Source organism: Cucurbita pepo, chromosome LG08 (assembly GCF_002806865.2).
Source record: "Cucurbita pepo subsp. pepo cultivar mu-cu-16 chromosome LG08, ASM280686v2, whole genome shotgun sequence".
Classification (NCBI taxonomy): Eukaryota; Viridiplantae; Streptophyta; class Magnoliopsida; order Cucurbitales; family Cucurbitaceae; genus Cucurbita; species Cucurbita pepo.
Genome location: NC_036645.1, coordinates 4,062,907 through 4,090,587, shown reverse-complemented (window position 1 = coordinate 4,090,587; position 27,681 = coordinate 4,062,907). Strand labels below are relative to the sequence as shown.

General features: G+C 36.1%; 4 protein-coding genes across 12 annotated transcripts; 1 reads left to right on the top strand and 3 right to left on the bottom strand.

The window, feature by feature from the left end:
- Positions 1-2,547: 2,547 nt before the first annotated feature.
- On the top strand, positions 2,548-7,245 carry LOC111800695 (heterogeneous nuclear ribonucleoprotein Q-like). Of its 5 annotated transcripts, none has more exons than XM_023684506.1 (9): positions 2,548-2,848; positions 3,666-4,069; positions 4,168-4,284; positions 4,421-4,561; positions 4,644-4,820; positions 5,825-6,032; positions 6,266-6,441; positions 6,533-6,618; positions 6,711-7,245. In XM_023684506.1, the coding sequence occupies exons 2-9, from the start codon at positions 3,668-3,670 to the stop codon at positions 6,850-6,852; spliced, it is 1,449 nt and encodes a 482-aa protein (XP_023540274.1). In that variant the 5' UTR covers positions 2,548-2,848; positions 3,666-3,667; the 3' UTR covers positions 6,853-7,245. The 5 variants fall into 5 exon arrangements, with proteins under 5 accessions (XP_023540274.1, XP_023540270.1, XP_023540272.1 ...); XM_023684502.1 differs by having other exon boundaries at positions 3,611-4,069; XM_023684504.1 differs by lacking the exon at positions 2,548-2,848 and adding an exon at positions 3,114-3,310 and having other exon boundaries at positions 3,611-4,069.
- A 768-nt stretch (positions 7,246-8,013) lies between these two features.
- On the bottom strand, positions 8,014-9,870 carry LOC111800694 (3-ketoacyl-CoA synthase 1-like). Its single transcript, XM_023684501.1, has one exon. The coding sequence runs from the start codon at positions 9,705-9,707 to the stop codon at positions 8,121-8,123; it is 1,587 nt and encodes a 528-aa protein (XP_023540269.1). The 5' UTR covers positions 9,708-9,870; the 3' UTR covers positions 8,014-8,120.
- Positions 9,871-15,957: 6,087 nt separating this feature from the next.
- LOC111800680 (CBL-interacting serine/threonine-protein kinase 9-like) lies at positions 15,958-20,466 on the bottom strand. The gene is made up of 15 exons (XM_023684484.1): positions 19,928-20,466; positions 19,794-19,856; positions 19,405-19,476; positions 19,164-19,271; positions 18,989-19,069; positions 18,645-18,698; positions 18,194-18,319; positions 18,025-18,114; positions 17,815-17,937; positions 17,595-17,702; positions 17,400-17,516; positions 17,252-17,308; positions 16,697-16,771; positions 16,455-16,591; positions 15,958-16,281 (listed from the first exon to the last, which is right to left on the bottom strand). The coding sequence occupies exons 1-14, from the start codon at positions 20,102-20,104 to the stop codon at positions 16,517-16,519; spliced, it is 1,326 nt and encodes a 441-aa protein (XP_023540252.1). The 5' UTR covers positions 20,105-20,466; the 3' UTR covers positions 15,958-16,281; positions 16,455-16,516.
- A 3,678-nt stretch (positions 20,467-24,144) lies between these two features.
- LOC111800681 (probable protein S-acyltransferase 12) lies at positions 24,145-26,926 on the bottom strand. 5 transcript variants are annotated; one of them, XM_023684485.1, is made up of 5 exons: positions 26,444-26,926; positions 25,914-26,074; positions 25,733-25,818; positions 24,651-24,703; positions 24,145-24,501 (listed from the first exon to the last, which is right to left on the bottom strand). In XM_023684485.1, exons 2-5 carry the CDS (start codon positions 26,014-26,016, stop codon positions 24,369-24,371), a joined length of 375 nt encoding a protein of 124 aa, XP_023540253.1. In that variant the 5' UTR covers positions 26,017-26,074; positions 26,444-26,926; the 3' UTR covers positions 24,145-24,368. The 5 variants fall into 5 exon arrangements, 2 of the variants coding, with proteins under 2 accessions (XP_023540253.1, XP_023540254.1); XR_002816004.1 differs by having other exon boundaries at positions 24,330-24,703; positions 25,733-25,793; XM_023684486.1 differs by lacking the exon at positions 24,145-24,501 and having other exon boundaries at positions 24,599-24,703.
- Between the last annotated feature and the right edge of the window lie 755 nt (positions 26,927-27,681).

The window sequence follows — 27,681 nt, the reverse complement described above, 5'->3', positions numbered from 1 at the left end:
GCTCCATGCCTAGGAGGCATTTGGAATCTGGATTTGGCACCTAATGGTCCCGTCTTTTCTATCTTCTGTGACATAGAGTTCAGGGTTTACTTCCTTTCACTTGTTAGGAGCATGCTTAACTATGTATTTCTTATGATTGAACTATTGAAATGGAAGGTGTACCTTGTTGGTAAAGCTATACATGTACGAGTTTCTTCTCAAGACATAGGTACCCTGCGGATTTTGAAAAGAAAAAGGTGTGTTGTTGCTCGTCTTAAGAACGCATGTCGACAGGGATGCAGTAACATTGAGAAAAAAAAAAATAACAAAGGCATCAAAACAAAAGGAAAGAAAACTAAGGAGAGTGAGGCATATAGAATGAGGCATCGATTTTTAGTATTGGCATGCAAAGGTTCAAAGGTTTAGATCTTTTTACTCCAGATTATGAACACTCGATTGGATCTGTCAAGAATGTGCTGACGACTACAAAGGAAACGGCTGATTGGTTTGTCATATGCTATATAAACGAGATTAAACTCCATTTCTCATACTCACTCATTGATTCACTCATGGTTAGGATTAGGCTATTCAGGCTAGGTAGGTATATTTCAATTTTGAAACCGAGAGAAGAGAGGGATAGGGACAGGGATCAACAAGTTATTGAAACTTATTTTTCTCGCCAAGTCAAATTGTTTTATCAATGATTCGATGAGTGGAGCTATATTCAATTCGTGGGTTTTAGCCTTACATTTTGTTACAATGAAATGTCCCTTAAACTTTAGCTCTCATGAAATGTTCCATAGACTCATAGCAGGAGATGTATGTTAAGTGAATCTAAATGTTCTTAAACACTTGAAATTAAACCTTATTTAAATTCAAAGCTTGAACACTCAAATGACCAAAATTTCATTTGACTTTTACAATAGAAAGAATAAAAAACCTAAAGTTTGGTAGTGTTGGGTCTACAAAACCTAAACCTTACCATAATTTTTTTTTGGGTTAGGTTGATTCGTGTAATTTATATCTTTAGGTCTTATTTACTTATTAATGATCAAAATAAATTTGAATTAAAATGGAATTAATCGACATAAACATTGTCATGATTCATGCCTAAATTTTAGATTAAGAGTCAGATCCCAAATTTGACACCGGATGGCCCCCGACATTCTTATGTGACATGATCACGTTACTTACTCCTCACTTCTACGAGTGGAGATTATCCCCACATACCGACACAAATTTTTTTAATATGTTTTGTCCTCATTCACATGCATCTTATGAAAATTCTTAAAAGGTCACCCTACATAAAATTGCTATAAAAAACACGTTTAACTATGAAATTGTTATGATTGAGCCAACAAAAAGAAAAGTGCATCTTGTTGGTATAAATGGCGACTTTCAATTCTTTTAAGTATTTCTAGTCATCTTATTCTCAGGATCGATTTCATTCAAATATGGTCTCGATTCATTCATATACCCCTTATTTACTAAGATGTCACAAACATATTATTTTGTTGCTTACTAAAAGTTGGTTCGAATTGGAATCAAAAGTACATTAATATTCTTGTTCAAGAATTGAATATATTTGAGGACCAATGAATCCAAACTACTCAACCCCGAACTATAAAAATTGAATTGAGTTGATTTTTTTTCGTTTGAATTGGGTTGAATTTTTAAAAAACAAAAATTATAGTTGGTTCATGGGTTGATATTTTTTCGGTCATGTCAACCCGACCAACTTGAAAATTGAGTTACAACCCAATCTTACTTTTAAGATTATTATGAAAATTAAAAATATTTGACGTTTATAACCGATACTGGTGATATGTTGTGGCTTGTGAATGTTTGATATTTGAGATTTATGATAATTTCATTATTAACCTAAATCGTGGATATTTAAAATTAAGTCTCGTATTCAACATATATATATATATATATATATATATATATATATATATATTGTTAAAAAAATAATTACTATTTTAAAATTAAAAATTTAGATTGCAATATTTGAAAATTAGACCTAACCCAACAAGGATTGTCGAAAAATTAAATTCTCTTTAATAATTTGATTTAGGCTTTCAACGTCATTTATTTGTGAATTTAACACAATATTTTTTCTTTTTTGTCATATTTTAAAATAATTATTTGTTTATTTATTATTCACCTTATAAAGAAGAAAAAAAAAATAAACAATTTACAATAATATCAATAAAAATCTTAAAATAATAATTTTATGAATTTATATAATTTTACAAACTTTTATAACTGAATAATTTAAATACTTAATTTTAAAAATCAAATATAAATCTAAACTATTTATTCGAGAATAATTATTAAAATGTATGATCTAACAAATTTTAAATAAATTTAATTTTTATAATTATAAGTTTAATATACATACATACATATATATATATATATATATATATATATATATATATATTATTTATTGTACAAAAAATCCAAAAAAAAGATATTTTTGAGCAATAAAGTTTTTATAGAGTACTTGCATTTGGGAAGCAACTTTATAAGCAAAGAGAAAGGGAGAGCTATTTTTGGTGGGAAAGGGCATTTTGGTAATTTAACTTGGCTACCAGTGTAGCCCATCCGCTTGAAAGCCCTCGTCGTTTCAGCCCAGAAGGGGCCTTCGTCTTTCTTCCGCTCACAAAGGCCCGAATCGGAAGAACTCATCTGATAGATTTAACGCAGCTCTGATTCTCCCTTTTCTCTGAGCCTGGAGAGGGAAAAACAAGAAGGAAAAGGAAAAGGAAAAGGAAATCCGACCCAGATTACAGAACCAGAATTCGCTCATAACCATACCCAGATTCCAATTCTTCTAGCCCCCCTTCAATTATTCACTCCACTGGTATGCCTTACAAGACTCGCACTCTGAATTATTCGCCTGTTTTTGCTATTTTAATATCTGTGCTCTTCACTTTTCACTACTATAAAGTGTTTATAGATGGGGTTATGATTCGTTTGATTTTTTTATTCTTTTTTTCACAAAGATGGGGATCTGTCCTGGCATGGAGATGATTAAGAAGCTTTTGGAGGCGTTTTTCTCTAGTAGTCTGATGAAGTTCGGCTACGGCGGTGGTGGTGGCGGCAGCGGAAATGGACGGAGNCATTTTGGTGTGTTTTTGTTCCGATAGGGTTTGGGATTTTATAATCCCCATTCCTTTGTCGCTTTGTTTTTTGCTATTTGATTCTGTGATTCGTTTATTGGAAAAGTGAGGCGTTTCCTTTGCGTTGTATTCTGTTTGTTCGACTGGCATTTTGTGATTCGTTCTTGGGTTTGAAATGAAGCACAGTGGTGGATAGAACATGAGTTAGGCTTATGCTCCGATAGTTTTTGTTTCTTAATTTTGTGAGTTCGTTTGTTTTAGTTTTTAGAATTTCATCATCTTAGAACAAGCATTGTGGAATTTTACTTTTAAATTTCTTCAATCTCTTCATCCTTATCTATGAAATCTGGACTCCTATTACTGTTGCTTCTAGATATCTTCAACTCTGAACTAAACCCATATGTAGAACTTGAATGTTTTCATTTTACTCGTGTTAATCTTGTTTCATTTATTTTAATAGTTTAATCCATATTTAGAACTTGAATGCATTTATTATATTACAGGTGATTTTGATGTTTATGAAGTTTGTTTGTTGACACTATCTGCGACATAGCGCAGTCATGGCAGATGGTTCGGAAGTTGAGGAGCGGGTGGATCTTGAAGAGGACAATTACATGGAAGAGATGGATGATGATGTGGAAGAACATGTAGATGAGGATGGAGTAGATAGGAGGGATGGTGAACGTCCGGAAGAGGATGTTGAAGAAGTTAGTGAAGAGCATCAAGTTGAGACCAACACAGAAGATAAATTTTCAGAAGATGGTAGAAATAACATATCCATAGAGTCTATAGAAAATAGAGATAAGTCTGCTTCTTTGTTAGATGAAGATGATCTTGAGAAGCATGCTCAGCTTCTTGCCCTTCCTCCTCATGGATCTGAAGTTTTTATTGGCGGACTTTCACGCGATGTTTCTGAAGAAGATTTGAGAGATTTGTGTGAATCACTAGGTGAAATATTCGAGGTCTGGAATGGTGTTTATTCTTTCTCGTGCTCTATCTTTCTTTCTACGGGCCTTCGATTTTAGAGGTAAGTTCTTTCGGTAATACAAATGTTTTGCAGATAAGGATAATAAAGGACAGAGATTCTGGTGAAAGCAAGGGTTATGCATTTATATCATTTAAAACCAAAGAGGCAGCACAAAAGGCTATAGAAGAGTTGCATGGTAAAGAAGTCAAGGTAATTGTCGGGACCCCTTAAGACTTTGATGTACTTATAAGTACTTTACCATGTTTCAGCAGCCAGAGCTGCTCTTTTTCTGATATCCATCACCAAATTTTTTTAATGTAATTCTAGTTTGTCCTTCATACGACAGGGTAAAACGATAAGGTGTTCTCTGTCTGATTCTAAACACAGATTATTTATTGGTAATGTCCCGAAAAGTTGGACAGAGGACGAGTTTAAGAGACTTATAGAAGGAGTTGGCCCTGGAGTTGAAAACATTGAGCTTATTAAGGTGGAGTTGCAAATTTATACATCATCTAGAAATTTATAGTTATTGAGCCCTTATGTTTTTTCTTCTGTATGATCAATTGCAGGATCCTCAGAACCAAATCCGAAATCGTGGATTTGCATTTGTTTTATATTATAACAATGCCTGTGCTGATTATTCAAGGCAGAAAATGTCGAGCGCGAATTTTAAGCTGGATGGAAATTCCCCAACTGTTAGTTGGGCTGACCCGAAAAGTACACCTGATAACTCTGCTGCTTCTCAGGTAATTGAGTTACCATTTTGGAGAAAATATATGGGGTCTGTATGGCATTTTTCAAGTACCTTGAAATTTTGTATCGACTGGAATGTGGTTAACAAATGTGATAGGTTAAAAGATGAAAGTCGTATATCGTGCTGTTTTGTTTCTTCAATTTCAATAGCTAAATAAGTGATAGCAACCAAAATCTGACCCACAAAATTATATTGATTGACCAACTGAACATTGGGTTAGGAAATGTGAGTAGGAAGATAGTCATCTTGGTAATTTTTAGTAATCTAATTGTCTGGATTTCTCTTTGAGCTAAGTTCAGTTCAAAACCGTCTTAAAGTAGTCTGCGGCATCCCACTGGATCTGGCTGCCACTGACAAACTTCAACAAATTCTAAATGACCCCATGGCTAATGCTATAAGGGCAAAATGGTTAAAATCACTTTTATCGTATTCAAAATCATTTTAAAACATGTTTTTAATGATTCAAAATCAATTTTTATGGTATGAAAATTGTGTTTAAAAGTGTAGAATCAATCATTAAGTGGATTTTGAATAATTAAAAGCATGTTTTCGAGTGTAACATGACAGAAGTGATTTTAACCATTTCAAAATCACTCCCAAACACGTGTCATGCAATCTTCATAAAATTTGTCTTCTGGAACAATCTACCTAACAATATGTCATGCATCTTGGTGAACGAGTGAGCTTTCAGCACAATACTTGACTATTAAAGTAGCTTCATGTTTCCAATTGTTTCCATCCCTCAAACCTTTTAACTAACCGTGATCAGCTCTCTGTATGACTGTGTATTAGATGTACATGAAGGAATTGAATTATAATTTGAAATACAATATAGTTTCCAAATTCACAGGAAGATATTTAAAAAAGCATGGTAATTTGAACACTACATTGGCGATGATGAAAGCTATAAAGACTTGTTTAGTTTCGACATTGACTGCCTGTTTTCTATGTTCGTGCTAGTAAGTTTTCATAGTTCTATTACATTGCGGTTCGCAGGTGAAGGCTCTTTATGTGAAAAACATACCTGAGAATACTACTACTGAGCAATTGAAAGAACTGTTTCAGCAGCATGGGGATGTGACAAAAGTGAATATGCCACCTGGGAAAGCTGGGCATAGTAAACGGGATTTTGCATTCATCCATTATGCTGAGAGGTCAAGTGCACTGAAGGCTGTAAAAGAGACAGAGAAATATGAAATTGAAGGTTTTATTTCTATACCCTCTGAGATTTACATTCGAAATCTGAAATGTACTATCATATCCGCTTTTATTTACAGTGAAACGTTAAAAATATTTCGGGATTGTGTTTGTGTTCCTTGATGATAGGAGTGGATTCAAAAATGATTTGTTCGACTTCTTTTGACCGAAATAATAATCTTCTGAGATCTGAATTTCAAAATAGTAAAAATAATAATCTTCTGAGATTTTGTTATGCAGGCCAAGTGTTGGAGGTTGTCCTTGCAAAGCCTCAAAGTGATAAAAAACCAGATGGGGCCTATTCCCATATATCTGGAAGTCATCCAAACCATCTTCTTCATGCTGGATACGGTAGTTATGGCGGAAATCCATATGGTTCCTTAGGTGGGTATGGTGTTACTGCAGGCTTGCATCAGGTAATCTGCTCGTTTATCACCGGAACTGAACGAAATGAAATGAAACAAGACTTTGGCCATATTAATCTCATGGATTTTCTTGCATGAACAGCCAATGATTTATGGTAGGGGGCCAATGCCTGCTGGAATGCAGATGGTACCAATGGTTTTACCGGATGGCCGAATTGGTTATGTCCTGTAAGATCTCACAACTCTTACTCAAATCAAAATCCATTTTTATATGACTATAAAAGATAGAAAAATTTATATATTATCACTTGGGAATGCAGTCAGCAACCTGGAGTGCCGATGCCACCTTCTCGGTCTAGAAGAAGTGAGCGGAGCAGTGGCTCAGGTGGACCAACGAGTCGTTCGGGAGGTAGCAGCAGTGGCGATGAAGTCAACCGTGGGAGAAGGTATCGGCCGTATTAATGGTAAAAGAACTGAAAAGGATTGTGTGACTGGAGAGTAGTAGGCTAAATCACAGGAAATAACAAAAATCCCCACTCAGAAAAAGAATGTAAAAGAAACTGAACAAGATAAGAGAAAGAACAGAGAGGTTTTGAGTGGCATAAAAGATTGCATTGGAGGATGATTTGCTTTTATGGCACTTCTTATTTAGCTTAGAGTTGAACAAAGAGAATTGTGTGTACCATAAGCAATATGCAGTTCAAAGTTTTACTCAGTTTTCGAATCTTCTGTTCTTTCTCCCATTTTTTAATGTCCTTTTGAAGGTGAAAGTCTGTGTAATCACTGGTAAAGGATAACTTCATTGTTCTTCATCTCTTTTTCTGAGAAGAATCTTTATGTTCCTTTTCCGTTCAATTCGAATCTCACTTTTTAGTCGAAACTCGAAGGGTATACTGCTTGGTTGATATGCATTTGCTATGTGATCATTATTTTAGGGTTTATCTGTTTGTTTGCTTTCTGTTTCCTTGTGCTTGGTTTTAAAATCTATGTTTAAAAACTAAGGTTATTCTTTGATAATTATTATATTCGATCTTCAAACTCTCATATTCTATCTTACCTATGAGAGGATTTGTATTTGATAACAAATCATAAGACAACCCTAGTTAGTCGAGTTTAGGCTTCTTTTTACTTTCAATTCATCATTTTTCTTGATACCACTTGTCACAATCGCATTTTTTATGGCAGCAGACTTGCGATTGTGTGACACTCACTTCCCAACAAGTGAGCTAAGCCAATTCGTTCTACTTCCCGACAAATGAGCTAAGCCAATTCGTTCTACTCCCCAACAAGTGAGCTAAGCCAATTCGTTCTTGCATCGCCTATGACCCAGCGACGTATGCTCGAGCCTCTGACCTTGGTTTAAGAAGAATGTTTTAGAAAACGAGAGCATAGAAAAATTTTCGAAAGAGAGGTTTTGAAAAAGGTGTTATATATGCAAGCAAAAGAGTAACAACAACGACTCATAGTATATAACTATGGGTAAGGGATATGACTATTCACAGCATATAACTATGGGTAAGGGATATGATTTTAAATATTTAGTTTTATAAAAAAAAAATTATTTTTATGGTCTAGAAATATTTTTCTAATATTTTTTTTAATGATGATTTAGAAATATTTTGGCTAAATTGTTGGAAGAAAATGCAATTAAATAAAATGTTTTTCCCTTTAAGAGAGAGGTCCCACATCCATTTATAATCTCCCACGTGGATTTACGGAAACTCTCTGCATTAAGGACCAACAGGAACCTTAACCGGAAATTTTTCAATTGAGTCGATCCATGGGTTAACTCGGTCGCACTCGGTCGCCGGAATTTCTCGCAGAGCCTTCCAAACCGCACTGTTACACTTGAATCCCGCTCCAAACGCCACCTGCCAGATCCGGTGGCCTTTCGAGACACGATTCTTTGCTTCTGTATATGCTAATTCGTACCACAACGAGCTGCTCGATGTATTCCCGAATCGGTACAATGTCATCCTTGAGGGTTCGATGTGCCAGTCACTCAGTTCGAGATTCTTCTGCACAGCGTCCAGCACTGCTCTTCCGCCGGCGTGGATACAGAAATGCTCGAAAGCGAGCTTAAAATCAGGTACGTAGGATTTCACCTTCGATTTCATCACTTTCTTTTTCATCATCGATAGGAAGAAGGTGATTTGCTCTGAAAATGGTAGTACCAAAGGACCGAGAGTCGTAATGTTAGTCTTTAATGCTTCACTTGCAATCGCCATTAATTCGCGTGCGAGTGAAACCCCCATTTTCCCCTTGTCGTCATCTTTCTGATAAACGCAATTGTAGCTTTTGTCGTCAGCCCCTTTGTGAGTCCTAATCATGTGAATTAACTCGTATTTTGATCGGGATCGATCTCCGTGCTTGTTCGATAACAGCACCGCGGCTCCTCCCATACGAAATAGACAATTGCTAATCAGCATCGATCGGTCGTTGCCGAAGTACCAATCTAGGGTTATACTTTCGGTGCTCACAACGACCGCATACGTGTTAGGGTATGCATTGAGAAAGCCCTTAGCTAGCGTGATCGAGGTAAGGCTAGCGCTGCAGCCCATTCCACTGAGATTATAGCACCTAATGTCGGTTCGAAGCTTGTAGTGGTTCACAATCATGGCCGACAGCGATGGTATGGGATTGAATAAGCTACAGTTGACGATTAGAATTCCTATTTGACTCGGATCCAAGCCGGTTTTCTCGAACAGAGCATCGAATACACCGAAGATTACAGTCTCAGCTTCGTAGCGAGCTTCATCAAGACACAAATTCGGCGGCCGAGAAGTAATTCCTCTCGTGAAGTAGGTTTCATCGCCAAGACCAGCTCGTTTAGCAACTTTGGACATAAACTTAAGGGCATCCTCTTGAAAGGCACCGCTCTCTGCACTCATCTCCAGGAAGCTGTCCACTGTCAGCTTCCTCGCATCCTCCGGTTTGTAACAGGCAAACTCCACCAGATAAACCGGTGCAGATCGCTTGGAACAGTAGAGGCCAAGGAGAAATATAGACATCAGACTGGCTATGGTTGTTGTTGCATTAATCCCATATTGAAATCTTGTGGTCGGCAGTAACTCGGACACCCGGAAGAGTTTGAAACCGGAAAGCTGAATGGCAATGGAAATAAACAGGGGCAGAATTACGAGTAACATAAGAGTAGTGGCAGAGTTGCATGAGTACCAATTTCCTAATTTGACATATTTGAGCTTAACTGACAGTAAAATGTCTAGCAAGCGTTGCCGGATCCTGATGAGGATGGAGGAGTCCTTAAGCTCCATTTCTGCCGTTAATCTCTCTGTATCCTTCTCAACACTTTCCATATTTATTTAATGCGTTGCTAATTTCTCTTTGGATGTCTTTGTGCAGCACTCTCTAAGTCTCTCACCCTTCTGGTTGATTTCTCTTAGAAACAAGAACTTCCCGGAGTAGCCAATCCAGAGAAGAAGAGAAATTAAGGAAGGCAAAGGATTGAAAAACTTTCAAACTACCATCTGGTTGTGTAGTGATTGAGAAAGAGAGAGAGAGAGAGAGAGAAGGGTGGTAGAGACGCAGAGAGGGGTTTGGCACTTGGCAGCAGGCCAAGCAAGAATAGATATAATGAACAAAAGTGAAGGAAAGGAAGGAGGAGCCGAGGGGGTGTGCATCTAAAATAAATGGGAGTAGTTCCAAGAATGATGAGATAGCTCAACAACCACACGTCTCTGCAAGTAAGTTACAGAGAGACCTTTCTAATAAGGAAATTAATGGATAGATCCTCTTCGAATTGTAGTGGTTTGAGATCTGTAGTTAGGTGTTTATTTGATTATCTTCTTTAATGACATCTATGGCCACACTCTTCTTGGTAGATAGGCTTAGGATTGGATCGATATCAAGCATGCTAACAAGACTTCCATTCCTGAATCAGTTCCATGTAGCTTGTTCTTTTTTTCCAGATATGAAGGGATCATTTATGTCAATGCCTAACTTTAGGTCCTAAATGTTACTCTTCTCACTTTGATGTTAACTTCTTTGAAAATGAAAAGAAAATGAGAGAGAAAAATCAAGTTTGTTTTGGAAGGGATGCTATTATAGGTCTGCTGGGTATGTCTGAACCAAGTTGGGGGCTATTGACTAAAGAGCTGAAGTGGGTTTTGTATCCATTCAAAGAAACTCAAATCAGAGAGAGGGTAGAGGCCGAGATTGCTCCTTATGAGAGAGAGAGAGAGAGAGAGAGAGAGAGAGAGAGAGAGAGAGGCTCCCTCTCATTATTCCCTTTATTTTCTTAGACTATCCTTTCGAACCCACGTGAACAATGACTCTTATGACTTATTTCATTTCATTATTTTCTTAAACTAGTAGAGTTTAAGCCCACTGCTACCACTGCTATTGATATAGACCAAAAGACATCAATCATACAATATACTTTAATGAAGATGTGAAGAGAATGTTGTTGAAATTATCTAAAGATATTTCAATTCATGTCACGTGGAAAAAGAATGAAGTTTCATTATACTTGATCAACAAGAATCATTCAAGCTAGACATGATCCATCTTTCTTGTGGAGTCAATCTTTCTTGTGGAGTGATTCGATCAACAATTGTATTGATTCTTTATCATTTGGCATCAGACCTTTTCCTTACTGATTTCATATAAACTATGTTTGGATTTTTTTCTTTTGGTTTCATCTCAAGATTTGAAAATGTGTTTGCTAGAGAGAGGTTTCTGCACCATTATAAAAAATACAAGTAATCAAAGACTTGGACAATACCGCATACCAAGACTGAACAACAAACAACTTTCCTTCCGGGGGGTCTACCCGTCTCACTTGCTTAGTTGACTAAGGTAAGGTAGCTTAACCTTGAAGAAGGGGCATTTCCCTCTCGTCCTATTGTGGTAAGGTTGTAGTCAAGTCTTGGAAGCAAGCAAGTCTCTTAGTGAGTATGGTAATCTGGTCTGTATAGGCAGTCTGGTTGTCTGATTGAGTAGCCCCGCAGTCCGTCNCTTCGTTCTACTCTCCAATCGATGTAGCTCTCACTGTTCTTGATGTACTGCCCCTTATTTCTCTTTTAGACAATGCCTCTTATTTCTGTTTTAGATAATGCACTCCTTGTTTCTTTTCATGCTTTTATTCTCTTCATGACTCTCCCACCTCGTGTCTATGCTCACATTTCTTTTAGTTTTTCCCCTCATAAACCTCTAAACTTCTATGCAGACATTTCTTTACCAAGGATTACTTATAATATTAGTTAATATTTGTTAATGGTATTAACATATTTTGATCCTTAATATTTTAATGTCTATTTTAATCTCTAGACTTTCCATGGTTATAATTGGCTCGATGTTAAAATACTTTGTTAATAACTTAGAGAATTATTGATGCGACCTCTATTTTAAATGTTAGGAGTAGAATTATAATAATACGCACAATGAAGAAACTAACTAAAATAATCACAAAATGTGAATGTTTGCTGAATCCACCCCACTAAGGGTGTGAAATTCTCTGTTTATAATCAAATAAATTATAAGGATATGGAAATAGTAATAAATTGAAATAACAATAAATGAAAACATACCTATAAAATATCAAATATTTTGATATATATGGTAAACTATAATTTATTATTAAATATCCTTAACACAAAATATAAAGGAAACATGGTTTATTCTACTTCACATTGGTCCGTCTTATTTTCATATTTGTTCGGACCAGTTTGTGTGCATTCTATTACATATAGATGTCAACCGTCACCGTAACTTGAACTCATTTATTAAAAGCTACTTAATTTAAAGCAATTAAATCTTGTTAATAAGTAATTAATTGGCCTAACTAACTTGGGCTAAAGTCAACTGTATGAAACAAAATTTAAAGCAATTAAATATCGTTAATAAAATAAGTAATTAAATATCGTTAATAAAATAAGTAATTAATTGGCCTAACTAGACTAATTTGGGCGTAATGAAGTAATTAATATTGGGATAATTAGATAAATGACATATTTTATTAGCTGTTTTAAATAAAAGGACTCCTAGCTTATAATCAACAAACTGCCAATTTAAAAAGGAAACTAAAATCAAATTAATAAAGATTAAATAAATCTAAAAAATCTAAAATAACAAAATAGCAAATGCAATAATTTTAATAAAATTATATAAACTTTTAATTATAAATATTTAGTGCAATAATCAAATTGAAACTTAATTAAGTAAATAATTTTAAATGAATTATCTTACCAATTTTATATGATTATGATAAATTATTAATAAAACCATAATAAAATAAAATAAAATATATAGTTTTTTCATTTCTAAAATTGCATGTTCGACCTTTTTAAATTAGGTTAAAATTAGTGAAAATTGAACACAGTAGAAATGGCCACATTTAATGAATCTCAGTCTAACTTGATGAAATAAATATATTTATTAGTACATTACTTAATTTTATTGTATATTTATTGAAACTATTAATAAATTAGTAATTTATGAGAAATAATTAAACCTTTAAAAAATCCATTAATTAATATCATACTTATATAAAAATTATGACATTAAAATCATTAAATATCATTTATTATTATAAAAATGCACTCCTATCAATCATCTAATTTTTTGGTCGAACATCAAAGTATAGTTTTAAGATGAAGCTCCATCTTCTCTTTTCTCCTACTACAAGACCGTTTAAATCTCTATGTAAATCTCGATGTTCTTTCTTGACCTAGACGATAAAAGAGACGAGAAAGCTCGACTGCTGAACAAAAGAGAGAAGGAAAGCTTGGGTCGATGTCTAAGTTCCCTAGTCGACCTCATATGGGTACACAGCCACAATGCCCTTGGTCTCTATCATCACGGTCTAGCCTTATCTTCAGTTATTCTTAATTCTTAAAATTCTTGTTACACTAAATTTCATCAAGATACCTAATGTATAAGAGCTAGTGTGACATGCACCACATCTATGGCAAGGTGACCTTATCATTTGATGAAAGCACTCCAGTCCAGTCGCCTCCTCGAAGTGGTTTGTCAACCACGCTTTCCCTCCCTCAAAACAATTCTCCTCACCAAAAGCCCTTCCTTGGATTGGGGCAACAATGCATTGAGTAGTTCACTTCAGGACTCCACTCCCTCGAAAGTAGGATGCCGATCGAGATGGGAGCTGGAAGCCAACCTAGACTTTCCTGGGGCTTTGCCCCTACATCTAAATAAAATTGTTGGCCAGCTAGAAAAGAAACCAGCCCAACCTCTGAAATCAAGTTTTGCGTGGTATGCCCTGCCTATTCACTCAGACAATGCTCTGAACACAAGTGTGCAGTTCCGCCCCTCTTTAATTAGATTTTATTCATTAAGCACAAGTCACTCAACTATAGATCTAGAGTTGCACTTTCGTGCGTGGTAGGACAAGTTGTCTCCGTTGATATAAGCATTACATGCAAGTATATCCATCACAAATTGTTCATAATTACAGCTGAATCAAAAGTTTAAAAGTTTATTTGATCTCTATAATTACATCTTACAATTCGTATATGATCTAACAATAAATTAAGTTCCTTTCATGTCAATGAGAGGGTGAGGTTCATTGGTCAAGTCCCAAAATTATCACGTAGAGAGAACTAACTACTCTTCCACTTTCTCTATGAGAAATAGTGAATTTCATCTCATGAAATTGTATTTCCGGCTTCATTTTTCGTCAAGTTTTCAAAATAGTAGACATGTTGAATAAGTTACCAAAGTTATTCACTCGTGCAAATAAAAAAAAAAAAACAAACCTTTACCGGCAAGAGTTCACCATAGTATGATATTGTTCACCTTGAGCATAAGTTCTCCTGACTTTCCTTTTAGTTTTCCCGAGAGATTTCATACCAACAGAGAGTGTCTCATACTTATATACCTAAGATTTTTCCCTTTAATTAGCCGAGGTAGGACCAACAATCCTCAACATTTTTCTCCACTCCTAAAATAATAGTAACCCACTCCTAAAATAAGTGTTACTATTGCTATCACATGAAGATAAGACGTGTTACCCTTTTGACAATAATCTATAATCTAGCTACTACAGCACATGTCATCAAGGATGGTGGTCCAAACCTGTATATGACAGTAGACTTACCTCAAATCAACATCTTCTTCTTCCTCCAGCTTCTTACACCAACCACCATTGACAGGTTTGCACGATTGATGATCAAACAAGACTCATACTCTGATGTTGACCCATAATTTTGGGGACGGTGCATGCCATCCTGCCGTGGTGCATAAACCTACAACTACAAATTTACAAGGAGCCAACAGAGAATCGAATGGAAATGGAAATTGTGTATCTTGTGCATGATTTCCATCCAAATTGACATATCAGATGGTGCCCGTTGGCACTGATCAATTCATGCTTAACAGAATGCTATTCAGGAATGAAATTCTAGATGAACAAGCCATATGGCCAACGCAGAGTAGTTAATTACGAAACTTGCAGAACAATTAAGAAAGTTAGCAAGGAAAGAGATAATATTCCTGAAACTAAGGAATCAAAGTGAGGAACTCATAATTTGGAAAGTTCAAAACTGCGAGAAAAAATTTCCTTTATACAACAACAGATACAAGTTACTTCAACCGGAGCTTCATATATTTTTGGATGGTTACAAATTTTTTGGTTGATGATTAAAGTTTAGATTTTTAGTAGTGTTTCGGGAGTGTAAGACTTTTTATTTACTTTTTAAGTTACATTTACGTAACAACTAATTATGCTCATAAAGTATGAATGTTTCTTGAGCATCATGGAAGGTCAAATCTTTCATTTTGAGGCTATATAAAATTGTATGTTGTCTTTGTAAAATAGACTTGTAGAATGTAGTAAAAGAACGTATGTACTTTTCTTTTAGCTTAGAGCTCAGTTTCTTAGCAATTCTATGCAGTTTAGGATGCATTCAGAGTCCAATGAGGACGCTGACACTCATTCCCTTCTCCAATCGATATGGGACCCCGCAATCCACACCCCTTCGGGGCCCAGTGTCTTTGCTGGCACACCGCCTCGTGTCCATCCCCCTTCACGGCTCAACCTCCTTACTGGCACATTGCCCGGTGTCTGGCTCTAATACTAGTTATAACAGCACAAGCTCACCGCTAGCAGATCTTGTCCTTTTTGGGCTTTCCCTTCCAGACATCCCCTTAAGGTTTTTAAAACGTGTCTGTTAGGGAGAGGTTTCCACACCCTTATAAAGAATGTTTCATTCTCCTCCCCAACCGATATGGGATCTCACAAATAATGATAGTTCTACCTAGTAGCCCTTGCTGGAGAAGAACGTGCAGACATAGAAGACGAAGCTAAGCCCGACAACCTTGCCTTCCTCCTTCGATGAATGATCGATGGTGGACTTGAATTCACTGCTGTTCTTTACAACCTTTCTATATCACTTTCTTTTACTGCTTTCTCTTCACAAACAGTTCTTTAATTAAGTTGAAGTTATTTGTACATTGTTGAAATTAATGCAGTTTGATATTTTTATACAACTCGTTCCAGTAATCGAAATCGAAGGCTCGTTTGATTGTACCCTAAACCCTAAACCCTAAAATATAGAAATAAAGTATACTTGAAGTCATATAGAATAGCTCTCTCCAAAAGCACCATAAGCTCATTCAAATCAACAAAATAGCATCTCTTAGCCATCTTACAACATTACGTGCTCATTCAATTACTCTTCTAATTAATTTTTCTATTGATATGTTTCATGATGAAACAGCATACAATTCTATGAGTATAACAGATGACTTGCATCAACATATTATTGATATTGTTAACTGAAAATAGAGAACGAAGTAGAATCAAATGCTTCAGAAAATCTCTCTTTTTTTTTCTTTTTCTTTTCCTGTCTAATGGGTAACTTACCATGCCATAGATATGAGATTTTGATATCATGTTCCTCTCCGATGCAATTTCTGGTTAAACAAAACAAAGTGCACTTGAATCAGCTCACTTTTCTTATTTCAGAAACGTTAACTATTTGTGCAATTACTCTGTGTTTAATGATTTCTTAGGGGGAAAAAGTAAGAGATTTTCTTAGGATTATATTTTCAACGTTTGTAATTGATGACGAGTTTCGATGTGATACCTGCAAAGCATCTCAGGTATCAACTTCATAACAGGATTATGAAGAGGATAGCGAGAGAGATATTAGCTCCCTTCTACAGTATTTCCATCAGTTCTCCACATTATATCTTTTAATCCTGAAGAGAAGCTTTTGTAGAACTGTCGTATGGAAATGCAAAAGCACGTTAGTATATGAGATTGTACAATTTAGCTCTGAAATAATGAATTTAGTTCTGAGTTTCAATAAGAATACTGGTAACATGCCTTGATAAACTCGAGCGTATCACCACCAGTTTTTCGGAGCTCCACCATATGCAAGGAAGGAGCCACCTCGAACACCTGGAGTTCAAAGGGCAAAGGGCAAAGATATTTGGCATCAGATGTGGAAAGAAAGCCATTGAACTTCAAATGAAGCTATTTGAGGGAAATTTGTGAACCGAGTAAATAGTTTCAATCCTTTTTCATTTTAATCACAGATGGTGGCTGATGATGGTGAAGCCAAGTTATATCACAACAGGTCAAGCCCACTGCCAGTAGATAGTGTCCCTCGTCCTCTGTTAGGGAGACGTTTCCACACCCTTATAAAGAATGTTCAATAACCCCTCTCCAACCGATGTAGGATCTCAGAATCCACCCCTTTTGGGGCTCACCGTCCTCGCTAGCACTCATTCCCCTCTCCCAATCAATGTAGAATCTCACATATATTTATTCAGAATTAAAAGTCTCTAGATGCATGCTTTTGACAAAGGCAATGAAAGGAGTTCGGTACATGAGATTACGAAACTAATTAATAATGTTAGCCAGGAATAATGTTTTTACCTCAGTGGCTATGGAGAGGTGTCCTTTCCTCCCAGTCTTGTCACCTTGCAGCTTCATCTGCAGTGATATCATATCTCATTACAAGAGTTCTAGCAAAACTCATCTCAGAAACAAAGATATCTTTCACAAGCTGTAAATAAATGGTTACCTTGTAGTCCCGTTTTTTAATATTGAACCCCATAGGTTTTGCAGTTTCTTCGATCTTCGACATGATCTCGTTTGCAGGGCTCTGTGAAGTAAACTGGGTTTCTCTCTTTGCAACAGCCTGAAAATACTTAACTTGATCCATGTGATATCAATTAACTAAATATACAGAATTATTACAATACAACTGAATAAGTACCTTCTGCTTCTCAAATAGATTTTCAAGACTGAAACCCGGAGACCTAGAGATAAGCTCAAAAGCATTCATCGACACCGGTTTCTCTTTCTTTTCGGTCAAAAGATGTTCCTGGAATTAAAAAAAATTAACGAAACACCTTAATAGGGAACTTCATCTTTCCTCTCATTTCCATCACATTAATCTCTGGCTCAAAGCCTCTGTTTTGTGATAAAATCCTCACCCTCGAGCTGCTAAAAGCAGCATCGACATCATCGAGAGTTATATCCTCTTCCACTTCAAAGTGGGTGGGTGTGTAGCCCTTCTTGAACCATTCATCTTGTTGAATTTCGGCTATCGTTATTCGCTGAAGTAACACGAAAAGAAAATTATTGAGACTTTACGGAGGATCAAACTTCAAGAGAGTAAATCAAAATAGGAGTTATAAACTTACAGTAAGAGGGTTTGGATCGAGAATGCGACGAACTAGTTTTCTAGTACCATTTGAGAACCACGACGGAAAGCAGAAATCAGCCCTGGAAATCTGAAATTCATATCAAATATAATTTGAGAACAGTCCCAGTCTGTATAAATAGTAAAAACAAAACAAGATAAAAACTAACTTTTCGATACAAATGCGTTAGATTTGACTCGCTGAAAGGCAAGAAGCCAGCCATAAGAACGAAGAGAATAACCCCACATGACCAAACATCAGATGATTGACCATCATAACCTTTATCATGGAAGACCTGATATAGTATATCAAAATCAAAGGCAAAAACTTAGCACACATTTTGCAGAAGTATAACGAACAATCGTTATTTTAATTTTAGTTCTATACCTCAACTATTCTTATAAGGCAACAGTCTGACTCTACTACATTTAGTTGTGAAGGTAACTCGTACATATTAAATCTTAGGGAAGTAGCCTTCATGACTAGAACTCATTCATTCTAAGCATTTTAACTCAGCCAATGCTAACTCAAGGTGGGTTGTGATTAACCATCTTTACTCGAATATCGAAATACAAAAATCCTCCCAATGAAAAATAGAAGTAAGAAGTATGTATGCGCACCTCGGGCGCTACATAGTTCGGAGTCCCACAGGCAGTGTGAAGAAGACCATCCCCCTGCAATAATAGTGTTGGTGATCCCTCGACATTATATGAAACAGACACCTAAAGGACGGAAATCCGATACCAAAAGAAAGCAGCAATCTCGATCTATGTACTACAATATTTTTTTCAAAGAAAGATTCAAGGGAAGAAGCTTCAACCATCTCCTAACCAACACTAAGATAAGGAAACCAAAGTTCAAATGAGAAGTTTTATAAGCAATTGGAGAACAACCAAGATGAAGGAAGAACACTGAACAAAAACAATCTTGAAAGAACCTCTGGCAGAATATGAGTAATACTCACATGAACTTGCTGCGAAAATGCACTCAATCCGAAATCTGATACTTTAAGAACACCATGCGAGTCGAGAAGAAGATTTTCAGGCTGCAGAAGCAGACAGTGCAGTAAACTAAACCCCACTGATCTAATTGCAAACACAAAGTAAAGTTTCGAGGAAATTCGAAAATCTTTTTAAAACCTTCAAATCTCGATGGTACACGCCTCTACTATGGCAGTAATCTACAGCATTAATAAGCTGATGGAAATATTTCCTTGCCTCGTCCTCCTTAAGCCTTCCCTTTGTAGCCTATAAATAGAAATATCATCCTCTTTAAGCCTTCTCTTTGGCTAGGAGAGATTATTATACATGTAAAATTAGATAAGAAACAAGACAGAACAGATGTAAAATGCAAATATGAATCTCATAAACAATGTCTTACTATTTTGTCAAAGAGCTCGCCTCCCTCTACAAACTCAAGAACAATGTAGATTTTCGATTTGCTTGCCATAACCTATCAACAAGAACAGAAGAATTAAAACACATGCATCCCAAGAACCTTCTCAAATTAGCTTTATCCTTACTTCAATGGCTTAGTGAATTGGTAGAAAAGGAATCGTTCATCATAATGATTATACTACTACAATCTCATATATTATCGAGCCGACTTGCATGTATCTTGACTAAAATCTATGAGACAACGGTCTAACCTTACTACATTTCGTTCCTCGAAAAACTTATGGGAGTTAAATCATAGATAGGTGATTACTCTATTTTCAACCTATTCCCTCACAAGGAAACAGAATCAGGGAAGAAAATTGAACATGGTACCTCATGAATCTGAACGACATTTGGATGCTTAATCACTTTCAGAGTCGATATCTCTCTTTTAATCTGCGAACAAATCTAGATTAACAACAAATAACAAAAGAAATAATCCCAGAAAACGAAGAAAACCAGTTTACCTGTTCGACCATCTTGTGTCGAAGGACTTGTTCGCGATCAAGAATCTTGATGGCGACACAATCACCATTCTCAATGTTCTTGGCGAACTTGACCTTCGCAAAAGAGCCCTCGCCAAGGGTTTTACCGAGCTCGTACTTGCCAACGCGAGTCCTCGTCGCCGGGGTTTTCACGCTCATTCTCCACCAGAGATTCACAAAAAGAATAAAACAGAAACACCCCAAAATTTGATGAACCCTTAGGGTTGAAGATCTCGGTGTAGCAACGATGGAAATGGGAAAAGCTCAACAAACTGGTTTGTTTTGATTACAGAAAAGGAAGGGTGGAATTTGGAAATGTGGCGAAACAGACGCGGGAAGAGAAGGAAGCCCCTATAGGATAAGGAACAGAGGCTCACCCGTTGCCATTGGAATTTTGGAGCGTAGGAGAGGATGCTTCGCGGTTGAGCTTCTTTCATGTCTAATGTCCAGATCTTTGCATCAATTTGTTCATTGTTTGTTTTTGTAATCATTTACAAATGGACAATTGTGTTGTATTGATTTGAAGAATTGCCCAACAAAAAACAATGCATGCTTTCAACGCTTGGTCAAGTCCAATGGTCCAAGTTTATTGAACAAGAATCAAAAAACTTGTCCAATTCATGTTCTTATCCACTCAGGATGAGACCCTTCTTTCTACCCCTGCCACCCATTCTTTCTTATCCTCCTCAAAGTTTTCATCATTTCAAGATCATGCCAGAGATTTGATTCAAATACAAGGACGAGCTCATACACTTATACTCAAGTCATGGTGAGCTCATAAAAAAAAATTCTAGAAGACGTTGGAGACTTCCTTTATATGTTGTGCAAAATTGAACTTCAAGAAAGATATGCATCAAATGTACTTTAAGTTACATTTAATGAACTCAGCTAAATTTATGGAACTAGTGTAAGAGAACTAAGAAGCATATTTCATTACTTGCACTATTTAATTATAATTTAAATATTTGTTTGTTTTTCATACCAGAGTTGAGGTTATATTGTAACCTACCTAGATTATCATATTCCACCATTAACTAGTCATTTTTCATATATTCCACCATTAACTAGCCATTTTTCATATGGATATTATGAGTATTTCTTATTTACTAGTCAATTTTCGAATTAAAAAAAAATATAATTTCTATTTTTTTTAACTTTGTTGAGAGTTAAGATTTGCAAATTCTTATGTTTAGAACTTGCATGCTAGTCATTCAGTGGTATTGATCAAACCTCTTGTAGAGTGATTTGAATCACGAGTTTAGAAACGAGTTTTGTTTACTCTTGATCTTGATCATCAAGGTAATCTGTTTCATACTTTCCCTTGAATTGATTCCATATCAAGATTGTTCGTTTTATAAACAATCAAATTCTCTTAAGAAATCCTCGAAATCCTCCGTTTAGAAATTCTATCTAGCTATATGGACATCCCTAATATATATAGACACATATAGATACGAGGCTCTTGTTGTCTAAATCACGGGAAAAATTTCTCTTCGACCTTGTTTCATTCTTTGAAAGAAGAATAAGTCCAATAATTTTTAATTTTGTATATAATAAATGTATGGAAATAATAAATCTATTCGAGCTATTATGTTTAGAAAATCAATGTATTGACCAAAAAATGTTGAACGGGTCCTAATTTAAAATTTATTAAAAAGGGAGGATATTAGAAAATATTTTCAATAAATATTGGCAAAATATTTTCTAAATTTTTTTTTCTTCCAACATAGGAAAAATAATTTTCAAGAAACTTCCACTTAATTTTGTGCTAATTATCCATTATGTAATTTGCTTATTACTAATTATATTGCTTGTTAAAATATAATTTTAGTTTATTAACGTTTGGCTTTATAAATTTTGAAAAGATATTCATATTATATTTAGTTGATCAAATTTAATTAAAAAAAAATTAATTTCAAACTAATAATAGCACAAAGCGTAATTTTAAGATTTATAGAAAAACTAAATTTTAAACGTTTGTAATACATAATTTGGGGGAGGTAGATGAGTATCTATAGTAGATGCTATACAATGTAAACCGCACGTTGGTCTTCTTCTAGAATATTCTTAAAATATCTAGATATCTAGAAACTTCTCCACAATGGACTCATTGAGTTGGCTAATTAGTCTTCTAGATAATTGGGCTTTTGGTTTGATTTTATTGGGCTAATGATGATCTTTTAACCTAAAATGTTCGGGTTTGTATCCTATTTTGTCAACAATTACTTACCAAATCCTTTAACCCTCTACAGTAACCGTTCTCTCTCAATCTCTCAGTGTTTTCTTTCAGCCATATGTTCTTCTGAAGAGCTTTTTGTGATGGATCAAACATGGAGATTTGCAGGGGCGGAGAAGAAGCTGAATCAGCAATGAAGGAAGAAGGAGAAAGGGAAGAGAATGAGAATCTGCATATTCTGTGAAGGCTACTTAGGGTTCAATGGCAGTGGCAAGCATGATGGGGAAGGCTTGTGTTCGGTTGGTGGGAGTTTCAGTTTCATTCAACAAATAGACATTGTTTTCATGATTGCACCCATATTTGTTATGATGCCTGTTCTTATCTTTACTTTCTGCACTTCCATAGATCACAGTTCTACTTGGACAGCTCCATTATCACACCATGTGATCCAAAAATCTATTCAAATGAAATGAAAATCTACTTGAATCAAATTTGAGTTTCAACCCGAGCTAAAATGACTTTAGAATAAAGGGATTCAACCCTTTGATTTCTTGGTTTAGATATATGTTTTAACTAGTTAAAGTGTACATGTTGACTCTAGAACTAAACTAATCTTACGTTTGACACTATGTCAAACGGGAAGGAAACATGCCAATTTCTTAACTCAAATTCAATTGAAGTAGTAAAATATGATTGATTATAATCATACTTAACTGCAGGCTTAGCTTCCGAATATTATAATACTAACAACCTAACCCAGTTGTGTCATTCACAACATTATTGTATTACCACGGCTAGTAAGTTTATTTGGTATAATAAAGGAGCTGTCATCAGTTCTTCTCCATGCCTGCTTAAAGGGACAGACTTGTCTGGATGTGTTTTAGGCTTTCCTTGTTCAAGTTTTAATTGGGTGACTCAGACTCTCTCAAAGGGGGCTTTTTGGGAAAAGTAGGGCTGTTTCCTTTTCTAAATATTATTAAAAACCAAGTGGCTTTTAACTTATTTAACAATCCAGGGATGGCTGAGTTGCAATGAATGTGTTTTTATGCAGATGCATTTGACAGAGTTTCATATATAATTTAAAACAGCCTGCTATTACTATTTTCTTCAACAACTTCCTGAATTAAACCTCCTATTTCCCCCAATCTAATATAAAAGTTTCTGAAGAACATTGGTAACTAAATAGGTTATTAAAAAAAGTAACGAAACTAAATTCAAATCTGATAGAAGTTCAAAAGTCATAGCCTAAAAGTGTATTTCACATATAATGACGTAGGTTTAGTGTGAGATCTCACATTGCTTGGAGAGGGAACAAAATATTCCTTATAAGGGTGTGGAAATCTTTCTCTAGTAACGCGTTTAAAATCATGAGGCTGACGACGATACGTAATAGGCCAAAGCAGACAATATCTACTAACAGTGAGTTTGGGCTGTTACAATTGGTATCAAAGTTAGACACTGAGCGGTGTGCCAACGAGGATACTAGACTCCCAAGAGGGGTGGATTGTGAGATCTCACATCGGTTGGAAAAGGGAACGAAACATTTCTTATAAGGGTGTGGAAACCGCCAACGAGGATACTAGACTCCCAAGAGGGGTGGATTGTGAGATCCCACATCGGTTGGAAAAGGGAACGAAACATTTCTTATAAGGGTGTGGAAACCTCTCTCTAGTAGACGTGTTTAAAACTGTAAGGTTGAGACAATACGTAACAGGCCAAAACGAACAATATTAGCGGTGAGTTTGGGCTGTTACTTTTAGTTTCATTATTTATGAGGAGACTTCTTTTGTTAAGGCTCATTTATGAGTATACTTTAAAGATTAATGTTCTGAATAGAAGCTGTAGTTGGGTTTGCATGAGAAGGGAGGAGAGAAGAAAGAAACAATAATGAAAGAGGTTATGAAAATGAAGAAACAAAGGAATTGTGGCCAGGTGGGTGTCGCGGCACTAAATGTCATCTAAGGCAATAAATCAATCAAACTCTACCCCAGATAGAAGCCACGCAATTATCGATCCCAGCCAATGAATGCCAATCCTTCTTTTATTTATATTTACATTCCTTCAAATTGACAAAACCAACTTTGGGAAGCCACGCGTGACGTTATACTCAATGCGACTTTCTTATTCTATTTTCTCTCTAATATCTTCAAGAACTGCACAGGTCTTTTTCCTAAGCTAATTGGGTTTTCTCTCCGATCTATCTTCTTCTTCTTCTCCTTCTAATGGATCATTTGTGAGTTTTTCCTCCTATTCTATGTCACACACGAGAGAATTGCAGGTGGGAGCAGACACTGAAGCTGGGATGAAGGGGGAGAGAGAGCAGAAGAGGCAGAAGAACAGAGATCTTAATGATGTGTGGACATGTCTAGTTTTAGTTTTGGTAAGTGTATCAGGGGGGTTCGTGATGGGTTGGTGGGCGGTTCGGTTTCATAGATCACAGAAGCAACAATGGATGGTACCTTTTAGCCTTGTTTTGATGATCGCTCCCATCTTCATTTTGATCTCTATTTCCATCTCCTGTTTCTGCACTTCCATGGACAGAACTTCTTCTTTAGTCTCATCCTTGGATAATGATCGACCACCTGAAATTAGATGATGAACAAGATTACATTACATTGTCTTTTTGGGCAAATGGGGGCTGGGATATTGGGGCTCCACCCCCACCAATTCTAGGGAGACTTGCCTGCTCTAAGGCCAGTTCTAGTTGGTTTCAAGGGGACCTGCCTGCCCTAGTTGTCATCATTTCACCAAGATTTACATGTCACTACTATATCATGAGAAATTTTTGTTTTTTCTTTAATGTTTATGGAAATAAGGTCTTGGAAATCTGAATAGGAATTTTAAATCAAGAAGAATTCGCAATCACCGGTACACAACTTTCTTATTCAGTTGCTTACTAGCTTTTACATAGCTCTGTTCCCCCAAGACATGAATATCAGTACACGCAATGCCTTTCATGTTTAACAATAGTTACGANAAAAAGAATATAGCATAAACTCTGGGAACGATCTAGATTCTGTCATAATACCACATAGGGAGATAAATCTCCACGAGAAGATGCAATAAAGGCATTCAGAGGCATCGAGTTCAAATAACTTAAAAAACAGATAGATCAACAATGCAACTAACTAACTAAAACACAAACNCAAGATGGCATATGCAAAGGTGTATTACCTGCTCATAATTTTTTTTCTTGCCTAGGTCATACTTCCATTGAACTGCTGTTCTCTTCTCGTGAACCCAAAAATGCAATAGTGAATGAGCACATTAAGAGCTAAATATGGCATTGAGGTCTCAATTATTAACGACTGAATTGCTATATGGTTTGTTTAAATTTGAGACTACAATGGTCAAATTGCACGTTTGAAAGAATGTATTATAAGAATGATTTTTATCTTCTCTGTGGCAAATAATCCAGGTACTCTAATTCCACCAACTAAAGGATATCTTGCACTTGTGGGAAAAGACTAATAAAACAGTGAATGTGAGGAATAAGTGAGGTTACGACAACAATCAGCAGCAGGAATCTTGAGGAAAGGAAATTGATAATCCAATCTAAAGCAGAACATTAAAGACAAATAAAAGGCAAGTGAAGACTTCAAGTTCATTACCTCAATTGATGCTGGATTGCTCATCAGGGGAGATGCATGCATAACTACGAACCAAAAAAGACTGAGTGCAAAGGCTAGGTTAAGAACTGGATCAAAGTGAAAACACATAAAAGTACTGGAAAATCAAAGGGTAAGTTCAATTTTATAGAAACGTAAACTACAAACCAGCCGAGCTTCTTACCAAGAACGAAAAAAATAATCACAAGATTGGCAGGAGAACTAGAGAGACTCTTAGCTTCATCAAGAACTTCGATAAAACTAGGCAGCAAAACAAGCGTATCCATTGTTGTCTCCAAGAATGTGTAAAGCTAACGGGGAGGAGCAGGGGGCAAGTAGGTTAATCTGAAAGAAATTTATTTTACTTAACATGGTAAGATAAAAGATTTTGAACTTTCAGTCATCGTAAACTTCTTGGAAAGAAATCACAAGATAGGAGACCTTGAAAGACTATATCGATCTTCTTCAGGCAAGCTTACAAAACAATAAATAACCATATTAACCATCTTTAAGGAGTTAAATGTGACATCAATAAACAATCTATTACCCTGGGCGAATACAACTACTCTACATATCTAACTTATGCACGATAAAGTTCAACAGCTCGTAAATTTCTATTCTGAGGTGATTGGCCTCGTTTAAAGTTAATCGCTCAAAATGAAATCGGAATTCAAGTTCAGTAACCCAAAAATTCAAAATGAGCAGAATCAGTACCAGAATATAGAATATAGTGATGATGGAGAACCGGAAGGAGTTAAAGCAACCCGTGAGTAATTTGGGGCCCATGTGAGCACTAGAACCACATAGTAGGACAACATTCATGAAGTAGCCAAGGAACCTGAAGGAATTGATGACTTCCATTCTTTAATTGGATAATCGGAACAATCGGAGCAGATCTTCTGCTTCTTGGGGCGAAAAGTCGCTTCCAGATATCGGACGCCAGATTTAACAACTCCGTCCCTTGATCGGCAATAGCGAAGAATTTCTCAGAAGGAATGAGAGAAGAATTCAATGCGTTTTGGAAGTGAAGTTCCGACGAGATTTGCAGAGCCCCCGCCAGCGGGAAGAGATTGAAGCCATCCTCAAGTTTAACAGGAAGCTGAAGATGCTGACGATGATGAGCTTAAAATTGGGGAAATTAGCCAAATGATAGCTAAGCCTAATTGAGCTGGATACATGATAGCCAACCTTACAAAATTTAAATGGTAACCCATATATATGCCTATTTATGCTATTTGGGTTAATATTATGAGCTCTACCCATTGTTATGGTTCTAGAACTTAGTATTGGATTCCACCTAACATTTAAGTATTTTGTAGGAACGTTTAGAGCGTAACCCCTAATCATGAACTAACTAATAGAAGTGATGTCCCACATTGGTTGGGAGGAGAACAAAACACCTTTTTACAAGGTTGTGAAAATCTTCCCTAGCAGATGCGTTTTAAAGCCTTGAGGGGGAGTCCGAAAGGGAAAACCCAAAGACGACAATATCTGCTAGCGGTAGGTCTGGGTTGTTACAAATGATATCAAGGCCAGACATCGAACCATGTGTCAGCCTTCTCGCTGTTCCCTAAAGGAGGTGGATTGTGATGTCCCACGTTGGTTGTGATCATGCGGAAGCAATTTGTATCTTAGGCACTTTTAGAACATCAATTATTGTAAATGACTAGCATGTTCATAAGTATTAAAACTTAATGAGTTTAAATACTAACCTTTTATAGTTCAAACTCCTTTTGCCTCACGAACCGGTTTCGAACCACCACTAGTGTCTTCTCCACTATTCTCCGGCCTTAGAACGGGATTGTGGAATCCGGTGAGTGACTAAACTTGGGAGGGATTTTGTATATGTGAAAGAGAGTGTTTGTGAGAGGTTTTTCATCAAGATGAAGAATCTCTTCCAAGTATCATGATCACTCTATTTAAAGAGTCAAGTTTACATGTTCATGCGAACT